Consider the following 11,720-nt stretch of genomic DNA (forward strand, 5'->3'; position numbering starts at 1 on the left):
AGTATGCACATTTCCTACCTTATTTGTAAATGAAATTCGTCTCCAATCCTTCTTTTAAAGTTTATTTTTAGTTTCGTTTCAAGTTTATCCATTATTCTAATGCAAGAAAAATACAGCTGGTTTTCCAAGTAAAAACCGCTAAATAACGTTTACATGTAGTTACGTTATGATACATAATCAGAGGGTGGGGAGATGGGGGGATTCCCCCGGTCTATATGTCTCTGCATCTGCTAAATATTTTTTTTTTATTCCCAGTGAATAGGAGTTAAAACTCCCACATGGGTGACGCTACTCCAATAACAGACCATGCAAAATACCTAAACATATTTAAAATATTGCAAAGTAACATTGCAACCTTGCAAACAATAATAAAATCAGAGAAGGACTTTAACGGTAAGCGACACAAGCATACGCAAAACAAAGGGAACAATATGATGTTTGTTATTATTAATTTTATATAGCCCACGTTTTCATTAAAAAAAAATTTATTTACCGCTTAGACAATAACGTTGACAATAACGTATATCTTCAACATACATTGTCTATGACCAAAAATGTAAGATATGTTTTCAGTGGACTTTTAAAATTTGCTTTGCTTGAGAAAACAAAAAATATACAGTTACAGTGTTTTTTTTCTTTTGATTTAGTCGAGTTGGTTTTGCATCAAACACAATATGATTTTTGGCAATCGAGATCTGACAGCAACAGCACATTTTTCTGCTTGGGCGAGCGCTTTGCGGACAGCTTACCTCGCGCATTAAATCAGCCTCAGGCCAGCAAATCACTGAGAACGCGCTACAATCCTGACGAGTCGTAGCAACAGAGCAGAGATGAGAAAGCTGCAGAGAATCCGCTTGCCCAGAAGCAACCGCAACTGGTAGATTTAAAGAAAATATAATTTGCCGTTTGGCAAGCAAATCATTATAAGTACTTATTCCAAACTCTTTAACTTATAACTTATAATCATGTTTATATGAATTATCCCATGAACTTATTCTCTAAAATGGCCTGGGTATGTGGAGCATTCACAGCTTATATGGATGGAACGCTACTGGTGCATATATAGACTGTAATAAGTGGGTTTAAAAATTTGCCATATGCATTACTTGATTAAACTATCTAACTATAACAAGGCCCTCTGTCTTCACTCCCATGGTGTTGCTGCTCATTTGCAAGAAGTTGAACTCTGCTCACCTTTGTCACATTGTCAACGTTTGTCAACATTCATATCACCTCAAATCTCCAAATTTTATTGAAAATGAATGACTTCTGCTTGCTTTGGGCTGCAGATCATTGTCAGTTTGAATATACCTTAAAGAAATAGTTCACCCAAAAATGAACATTCTGTCATCATTTCTTCACCCTCAAGTTTTCTTAACGTTCAGGCAAAGATTGTGTGCGTAAATATGTATGTGTTCATGTGTCATTTTCAACTCCCTAGTGGGTCATAAGGCAAGGCAAGGCAATTTATTTTTAAAGCACGATTAAAAACAACAATAAGTTGACCAATGTGCTGTACAGATTCTAAAAAACATAGATAAGCAGACAATATATACACATCACTTACACTGCACAGAGCATACATTCAACCTAAAACAACATTCAACAGTCCAACAACAGCATTTTGCAAAAAAAGACTGGGAGAATAAATTAGTCTTTAAAAGGGACTTAAATGACACCAAAGTGGAGGCTATTCTTATGTGTAAAGGCAAACTGTTCCAAAGCCTCAGGGCCAATACTGCAAAAACACGGTCCCCCCATAGTTTGCGTCTCGACCTAGGAAAAATCAAGAGTTTTTGGTCAGAGGACCTCTGAGATCTTGATGGAGAGTACGGTTGCAACAAATCTGAAATATAAGATGCTGCAAGGCTGTTTAATGATTTAAATACAAACAGCAAGATTTTAAAATCAATTCTATAATGGACCGGCAAACAATGTAAAGATGACAAAATTCGAGTGATATGGTCCCGTTTCCGAGAACCTGTTATCAACCTTGCAGTGGCATTCTGGACAAACTGTAGTCGTGACAGGGTGGACTGACTAATCCCTACATACAGGGAATTACAGTAGTCCAGGCGAGAAGACACAAAAGCATGCATCTCTCTTTCAAAATCACAAAAGGATAAAAACGGTGTTCTTAGTTGAAAAAAGCCAGATCGAACAAAACCATTGATCTGTTTATCAAATTTCAAGGCATCATCAAAAATTACACCTACATTTTTTACCATGGATTTACCGAAGATAGATAAAGGGCCTAAATCAATATTAATAGACCCAGATGCATTGGAGAGTGCAAAAACAATATTCTTAATTTTCCTTTTATTTAGGTGGAGAAAATTCACAGCCAACCATGTTTTCAAGTCCTATAAGCATGCAAGAAGAGCTTCTAAAAAGTTGCCTTCCTTCTTTACTGGTACATAAATCTGTGTATCATCAGCATAGCAATGAAACAATATACCATGTTTACTAAAAATAGATCCAGTTGGCAGCATATACAATGAAAACAAGATGTGTCCCAAAATGGATCCTTGCGGGATCCCACATGTAAGAGAGGCCGATAATGATGAAAATTTCCCCAGGGTAACTGAAAAGCTCCTATTGGTTAGATAGGACTTAAACCAATTTAATACAGTACCATGAATCCATACCACCTGCTCAAGTCGAGCAATAATAATTTCATGGTCTATGATATCAAAAGCTGCACTAAGGTCAATTAACACCAAAATTGCAGTATCATCAGAGTCTACTGCTAGCAAAACATCATTGAGAACTTTCAAAAGTGCAGACTCTGTACTGTGATGCTCCCTAAACCCTGACTGGAAAACTTCAAATAAAGAATTCTTATTCAAAAAAAGACTGCAGTTGAATAAGGACCTTTGATAAAAAAAGTTACTTTTGAAATAGGCCTGTAATTTGCGTAATCCGTTGGATGCAATTTAGTATTTTTAATTAAAGGTTGTACTACAGCATGCTTGAAAGATGCAGGAACAGTCCCTGATACAAGGGAGCTATTTATTATTGATAAAATGCTAGGCCCAACTACATCAAAAGTGTGTTTGATCAGTCTTGATGGAACAACATCAAGAGGGGAATCCGATGGCTTCAATTGATCAACTATTTTAGCCAAGGTAGAAAGTTGAAGATGTTTGAACCGAGAAAACACAGCAGGGCAACAAGAAAGAGCCGAGGGATCCCTAGCTGCAGGATGTATTTGAGATCTAATATTTTCGATCTTATTATATTTTCTTTTCTTAAAAAACCTCATAAAATTCTCACAAGCCTCCACTGAAATCTCAGGCCCAATGCTATTTGATGGATTAATAACAGAATTGATAGTATTAAACAATACTCTAGGTCTATGACAGTTATTTTCAATAATAGCAGAAAAGTACTTAGCCTTCGCTGCCTTAACTGCTTTTTGGTAAAAATGCAAGGAGTCCCTCAAAATTTCAAAAGACACTTGGAGCCTGTCCTTCCACCATTTACGCTCTGCTCTTCTGCAAAGTTTGTCTGAGAGCTCACGTGGTATCATTAACCAGGGCTCTACCTTAGTTTTTACACGTTTCACCTTCATCATAAAGGTGCAATAGAATCTAAAATAGTTGAACAGCCAGAGTTGAAAGAAAACAGTACAGGCACAGGATCCCAATATAGTGGAGGATTTTCAAAGGTAGAAATATTATGATTATTCAAAAATGCCCTTGAAAACTCACTAATAACACTAGAGTTCAGCATACGACAAAAACATGACAGTGGGTAAGATCTAACAGATTGAGATGGGAGAGAAACCCCAAAAATAACTGGATTGTGATCAGAAAACGTTGCATCACAATTATTTTTCACATAGCCCAAAGAGATACCATAAGATAAAACTAAATCCAGTGTATGTCCATATTCATGTGTAGGAGCCTTTACAGACTCTTCAAGATTAAAAGAGTCAATAATTCAAAAAGTCTTTCACCAGGGGGTCAGCAGGACAGCACAAATGAATATTAAAATCCCACACAATTTAAAACTTATCAAATTCAAATAAAATATCCCCTAAGAGTTCAGAAAATCATGGATGGAGTCTTTATTTAATTTGGGTGGCCGATAAAGCAGCACACACAACACTGGCTTCACTAAATCCAATTTAAATTCTTGCAATTCAAAACTAGTAAAGTCTTCAAACTCTACAGGTCGACAGAGCAAGCTGTTTAAAAAAACTGAGGCTAGACCTCCGCCCCTGCCCGAAACTCGCGGAGAGTTAATAAATTTACAGTCCAAGGGAGCCAGGTCTGCAAAAGGACTTAGATCACCAGAGGATAGCCATGTCTCAGTCACAAATAAAACATCCAATGGTTTTGAAGTAAAAAGATCCCTCAAAATAGAGGTCTTATTGCAAAGCGATCTCACATTAACCAGTGCCATTTTGATTAGCAAAGAGTCGCCTACCGACTGTGATGAACAACACAGCAGTCGAAGATTTTGGAGACACCACCCCCACCTTTACGGAGATACGGCATCCGATGTACAGGATGTTCTGCGAAGATTTCCAATGCAATCGGTGAATCCAAGCATATGCCGGCTCCAGAGAACGCTGATAAACTAATCGGTGATAGGCCCACTCGCCTTTGAAACCGTGGTGATTGAAGTCGGTCCTAGACGCCAACAGCAGTTTAGCCTTAAGTTTGACTGCAAGGCCACCTCGTTTCCCACATCTTCTTTGACGCTTTTTCGGCAAAAGAGGCCAGGGAAGCCGACACAGGGCCGGCGGCACCTCGGACAGGACTGGAGGAAGAAGTGAGCATGGTCTTCCACGTTCTTACTCAAACTGTATCCACAGTGTGTTTTATGTTAATCAATGTAAGACGATCATAAACCAAGACGGCAGTTGCGTCCTGTGCCAGAAGTGAGACAAACAAAATAAAAACAAATAAACCAGGTACCAGACGGCCAGCCATGCACACTGGCGCCATCTTTAGCTTAACTTAGCTTAATAATAATGTTATACTCAAGGGGAAAAGTGAAATGGTAATAGCCTAAATTTCCAATTCCAATCCAGATCAGTTTTTTAATATATTAATTTCCATCTGCATGAAAACAATTGTCTTCAAAATAGTACATATCAGGGTGGGAACTAGAGAATGGGCACCTAGAGAATACAAATAATTGCATCCGAAGTCATGGCCAAAACTTCAGACTGGGAATTATAAATTACAGTGTTTCTGAGCCAACGGAAAGGTTCCTCACATTGATGGCAAGTTTCAAAACATTTACTCACAACCCTCTTGGAAGTCTAACAGCAGTGCAGATAACAAGTCCTGCCAATAGGGAGTGGACGTTCAACCCCAATATTTTGTCACGCCACATCAAAGTCCAAAGAATGTGAAACAGAAAAATCGATCATTCCAATTTCTTTCGAAGTTCAACTGCCCTGGAAAGCATTGATCCTGCCTGCTCCTTCCTTCTGTTGCACACAGAGCGGCTTTTTGGAGACATGTCGGACATGCTGTTTGTTTAGAACTTTCTCCAGACTGCCGCTCTCCAGACTGCCACTCTCCTTCTCTGCCTCTCTTTCCTCATTTATTGAATGCACGTTACCGTCTAAGAAGCATAATTGTTTCTGTAATCAGGGAGCCATTTTATTCCCATGTTCAAATCGGAATCCTGTTGGGTGTTTATATACCCTCTAATTGAAATTATGAAAAGAGGTGGGATGAATTAAACATGTCTGCTACTATGGCAGGATGAAATACCTTTTGTGCTGTGGAAGAATTATTTATTTCATTCTCTACTCCCCCTTGTGCAGCTGTAGATATGACAAGCTTCTGACAGTTCCTGCTGTGTATGCTAACAACCAGTGTGTATTTGCTACACGTGCTATCATTAGCGCCAACAATCCTCCTCTGAGCGTGGTTGGAGCGGGTGCGATGCTTGCGAGAATTAAAGATTTCTCTTGACAGAGAATAATGAGTGTATTGATTGTCCTTCAAGATATTTACCACTCTCCACTCTTGAACCACAAAGGGCATCGACAAACCAAGACCAAGCATTATCCTCCAAATCATGGTGGGGAGATTTTAAAAGGGTCGTTCTAGACATAAACTGCGCGGTCCGTTACTGAATTAACCCTCTGAATTTATAGCTTTGTGTAATGTGCTGGAGGAGACAGTAAGTTAATAGCTCTCATTCTCATAGAATGTGCTAGGGCTCAGGGTTGCCAAGTCCACAGTTTTACCACCGTAGCGCCATTTAGACAAAGAGGGACCCCATCTCCCCGTAACACAATTTTGACGGAGCCTACCATTGAAGGAGGGGGAAATCGCAGAAAAAACGCGATTGGGCTAGTTTTGGGTTGGGTTTGTTTCACAGACCTGGCAACCCTGCTAGGGCAGCATACAGGTGCATCTCAATAAATGTCGTGGAAAAGTTCATTTATTTCAGTAATTCAACTCAAATTGTGAAACTCGTGTATTAAATAAATTCAATGCACACAGACTGAAGTAGTTTAAGTCTTGGTTCTTTTAATTGTGATGATTTTGGCTCACATTTAACAAAAAAATATCCTGCAAAGGTTAGCTCCAACCCACTTTTCTAGAAGTTTCTAGTGAGTCTCAAGACCTTGATTTGTTGGTCAAGGTGTATTTAGTTGGGATTGGAGCCAAACTCTGAAGGACAGTGGCCCTCCAGGAACAGGTTTGGACACCCCTGGTTTAACTCAACATATTTACCCAGCTCTGAGTTGCCAGTTACTTTTAACAAAGCCAGCATTAGGGTGTATATTTCAAATTAAACCATTAGTGTAATATAAAATTACTCATACTGTTATATAAGATTTTGGTCATACCGCCCACCTCTAAACTTTTGCTCAAAGTACAAAGACAAATCAATAGTTACTGTCACTAGATTTTCCCAGTGTTGATGCCAGTTATTTGATATATGAGATATGTGTTATTTTTCTCCATGCAGGTGACGACCACTGGCAGAGCGAGCTACTATGTGTCCTATCAAAGAGAACCTTTTGTATGCATTAAAATCCCCAAATACTCCCTGCCCAAGGTAAGAGACTACCTAAAATTTTGAATGAATTAGCTAGAGTAGACAAAGTATTTTCATTAGACAACTAGATTCGGAAGTAAGATAGACAAGAGGAGAACATACATTTTTATGTTTAGATTATTTATTAGCTTTTCATCGGCACTCTGTAGTTACTTTGCTAACCCAGTGGTTTTGGCCTTTATAATGACACCTATTGGTGTGGATGAATGATCAGTCAAAAGTAAAGGTTTTTAGTTACTAATGCTGAGCAAGTTTCTGCACATTCCTGTTGAAGAACTGAAGTGCAAAATCTTTTCAGTTGGGTCATGGCTCATGTTCAACTGAGCCCTGCGCAAACATATAATCCTGTAGATCATGCCCACCGAGAACTAGCAGGGGTCCTCGCTAATGACTTGTGCTTTCTTTTTTCTCACCCTCAGCTGTCTTTTCCCCTCTTTTTCTTTTTCTGTTTTCTAGGACATGCATATTGTGAGCACAGATCAAGGTCAGGTTTTCACCGCCGTCCAGGAGTGGAATCAGAACGATACCTACAACCTGTACATATCTGACACGCGTGGCATATACTTCACCTTGGCCCTGGAGAACGTCAGGACCAGCCGTGGGCTCGGAGGCAACAGCATGATCGACCTTTACGAGGCATGACTTCATCACTATCTTGTTAACAAGCTAACATTAGGCTTCAAGTCAACGGCTTCATGCTAGATGCTCATTACTCCTCGGGCTGCATTAGAATTCATGTCAGACGCTACTTCTCGCCCTGGCACTCAAGTATAGACCACATTATCTTAAGCCTCTGGGGAATTAGCAAGCGTAAATGAATGATAGCAATGAAGACAGAGAGATAAATTGAGTTGTAGTTAAATGTTGTCGAAGTGGGAGAGGAGAGAGATCGCTGATTCAATGGGAGCTGCTCGTGTTTTGTGTATGACTCCTTTTTAAAGGGATCCTATCACGAGGAATGAAGTTTCCCTTGATCTTTCGAGATAAAAGATTTCATTGTACCAAGAAGACATATCGTAACTTGTTTCCCTCTGGAAAATTTTGGAGCATAACTGTTTTCTTAGCCGGCTTAAGCTCTGTTAAGAAATACTGGTACTTCAGAAAATAACAATTCTCAAATTCAAAACATTTCAAATGATCTTAATTGCTCCAAAGCACACCTTTTATTATTTCTGTTCAATAATTTGGAGTTGTTTTTTGTTTGGTTTTGTTTTGTTTTGTCTAAAGATCTAAAGAAGTTTGGAAGTCTTTATTATAGGCACAAGCATCAATCTTAAGGACTTATTGGAGACTTCTTAGAGAGAAAAAAAAATCTTATTGGAACTCTTATAAAAGGTAATAAAAGAAAGGAACATACAACAAGTGACTAAGTGAAAGGAAGTGCCTTTCTCTCTATCAATTTCTCCTGTTGTCTCTCTTACTCTGTTCATTAAACACCTCTCAGCGGTAGTCTGCTTTATACTTCTTTTGGGTCAGTGGCATCGTTCTGCTTTCTTCTTTTAATAAGAGTAGGCTATTAGACTATTTTTGTTTTTTTAAATCTCGTACCAAGTATGAAGTACTAAAGTGAAGCAGTTTCAGGAAAATTCAGGTCTATGTATATATTAATATTGGTTTAAATTGAATTGAATTAAGTATTTTTTTAAATTTATTATTATTATTTGTTTTACTTTATGCCTTTCAGAACAATATTACGTAAACAGGAAAAAAAAATCATAGATTGGTCTAACAAAGTAATGAAAGTGTACAGTCTATATAGTCTATATATATATATGAATATAAATGTTCCCTTTAGACCCTTATGATTTGCATTAATTTCTATGCTAAATAATAAAATCACTACTCACTAGTCTACCACAATCGTCAATCGATATTATTTTGTGAGGATAAATCCTCACTAGAAAACTTGAGTATCGGAAGTATCAATATTTCAAGATCGATCCGCCTATCTGTGGCCAGAACTCTCACACTGCCTGTAGTTTTTCTGTAAGAATAGATTTGCCAATTGAGTTCAAGGAAACCATTCCTCCTTCATGACAGTATTAACATCAGAATATGGTCGCTCTTAGCATATACTATATAATTTTGCTTTAAAATTAGCTGCCTGTACCTAGCACAAAAACAAATTGAGAAATGAAACATTCGCTTCCCTTGTCCAAGCAGCTAAAAATAGTCTCCATTAGTGAGTGCAAGCAAGGATGGTTTCATTAATGCATTGGTTATGATGCATTTCCCCACTTTTGTGCCAAGGCTGGCTCAATGCACGCTCACCCTGCCAATACTGAATCAGCAGTCCATCCATATCTCTAATAGATTGCAGCAGCCTTCATTAATGCTTATTGAAACCTGGCTTTTTTCACTGAAGCTCCAGTTGGAGCCTAAGTTCCATCCAGTCACGTGGTTCGTGACTGGATGTTTGTCATATTTATCTCTCTATTGATCAGCAAGAAGTGGGGTTGCTTTACTTTTATATATTTTTATAACAGTAATGATTGATAATGGATATTTTGGTTCTGGCACACACTTCTTTGGTGTTGGCATCTGTGGCCTGCTGCCCTGTATGCAAATGACACGCACTGCTTACCTTGGCATCACTAGAATTCAAATATACACTACTGTTTAGAAGTTTGAAGTCAGTTTTTTTTTTACATTAATATTTTATCCAGCAAAGATTCATTAAATGTATCAAAAGTGACAGTAAAGTCTTTTACATTACAAAAATTTATATTAAAAATAAAACTAAATAAATTAAATAAATAATTTCCCCAAAAATATTAAGCATGATTTCAACAAAAAAATATGAATCCAAATATTAATCCCCCCCCCCATTGATAATAAAAAGAATCATAATAAATGTTTTTGAGCACCAAATCAGCATATTATAATGATTTCTAAAAGATATTGAGACACTAAAGACTGTTTTCAGTATCTATGCTGAAAATTCAGCTTTAAAATTTAAAAAAATTTAAATTAAATTTTTTTTTAAATGTATTCAAATAGAAAACAGTTATTGAAAATGTAATAATATTTCACAATATTACAGTTTTTACAGTTTTTCTGGTCAAATAAATTTCTGCCATGGTGAGCAGAAATTAAGCTCACAATTATTTACATTTTAAAATATGTTAAATAATATTTATATAATATATATATATATATATATATATATATATTTTAACAATATTACAATTAATCTAGTTGTCTATCAGATAAATGCAACATTGGTGCACATAAGTGACTTCTTTGCAAAACATGAAAAAAAAGAATATATATGTATATGATAGCCCAAGTTCGCTGACATGGTATTACACGTGTGTGTGTGTGTGTAAAAAAAAATTTTTTTTTTTAAACTTTCTGCAAACTTTTGAATGGTTGTGTACAATGGAATCAAAAGGTTTATGAATAATTAAAGATATAGAAATGTCATTGCTTTACATAAAATATCAAACTAAGTGGCATAATGTTTTGTTTTTTTACATTAAAACATTTTTATTTGCATCTGGTCTAAAAGTTTATTATAAGTGAATATAGAACATAATTTCCCAAAGTTGTCATGGTTTCCTATTCGTCTTTCCTCCCATTTGAAAACTCTCTCATTGCTGGTCACCAACATATGATGCACTCCAAATAGCTTCTTAAATCATTTACACAGCAAGATCTTCTTGGTCATTTTACTCTTGTTTTAAACAGAAGTATTTCAGGCTAGAGATCTTCGCTTTGTTTGCTCAGTTGCTCTTTTGATTATTTGCATGGCGCTGAACAAGTACTCGTGATGAATTCATTGTAAACATGAATGAGCAGCTGATCTGCTCACTGAAGTATGACCCGATTTGCAGAGCATGCTGAATATGAACCGCTCTACCACAACCAGTACATCCATCTTCTTCCGGGAGAACATTGGAACCGAGAGATGGAAGCTAAAGGATAATAAATAATTACCGCTGTGACTGACACGTCTGGCCAGCAGAGGAGGGGACCTCATTAGCCGTGTCCATCCAATGCGGCTCCGTCACTGTGACACTGTCAAATGCAGTCCCTATTAGTGCCACTTACAGACTCGGACCCTGCCTTAGAGCATGCTTCGCTAGCAGGACGCGATTTAAAACAGGTCGCTAGCACCACTGTCACCATTCAATATTGCTAAGTTTGGGCTTGTTTTAAGCCGAGGATGTCCGCTAGAGTAACACCATGTCAGTGAGCTTGGGCTATCATATAGTGGGCGCTAGTGTCTGTGTAATTAAGAGACTTTATTAGATGACAGTCCGAAGCACTGTAACGATGAATGTAGATGTTCATGTTCATATTTGTATCGTATTTCTTCCCCCATGTTCCCAGGTAGCAGGGATTGAAGGTATGCTCATCGCTAATAGGAAGGTGGAGAACCAGGTGAAGACGTACATTACTTACAACAAGGGCCGAGACTGGAGGCTTTTGCAGGCGCCCGCTACTGACTTGGCAGGAAATCCCATTCATTGTGTGCTGGTAAGAAAGGCCTGAGTTGGATTGATTGTTTGTTTGGATTATTTATTTATTTATTTACTTACGAAATGTATGTTAGTGAGTGAACTATTCCTATTCCTGCAACTTGGCCAGTTTGTTATTCATATTAATCATTAATATAAAAAATATTTATATTTAATTTTATTTTATTCTAACACACACCCACATATATACTGTAT

At 37.4% G+C, this 11,720-nt stretch overlaps 1 protein-coding gene across 1 annotated transcript in view; it reads left to right on the plus strand.

The window, feature by feature from the left end:
• Window positions 1-11,720, plus strand: part of LOC107566138 (VPS10 domain-containing receptor SorCS3-like) — a 119,339-nt gene that overhangs the window by 46,882 nt on the left and 60,737 nt on the right. Inside the window, exons 6-8 of the mRNA XM_016251513.1 lie at window positions 6,952-7,041; window positions 7,498-7,677; window positions 11,377-11,523. Of these exons, the coding sequence (XP_016106999.1) occupies window positions 6,952-7,041; window positions 7,498-7,677; window positions 11,377-11,523 (417 nt within the window). The remainder of the gene's footprint in view (window positions 1-6,951; window positions 7,042-7,497; window positions 7,678-11,376; window positions 11,524-11,720) is intronic.

Source organism: Sinocyclocheilus grahami, unplaced genomic scaffold, assembly GCF_001515645.1.
Source record: "Sinocyclocheilus grahami isolate Dianchi unplaced genomic scaffold, SAMN03320097.WGS_v1.1 scaffold1050.1, whole genome shotgun sequence".
Taxonomy (NCBI): Eukaryota; Metazoa; Chordata; class Actinopteri; order Cypriniformes; family Cyprinidae; genus Sinocyclocheilus; species Sinocyclocheilus grahami.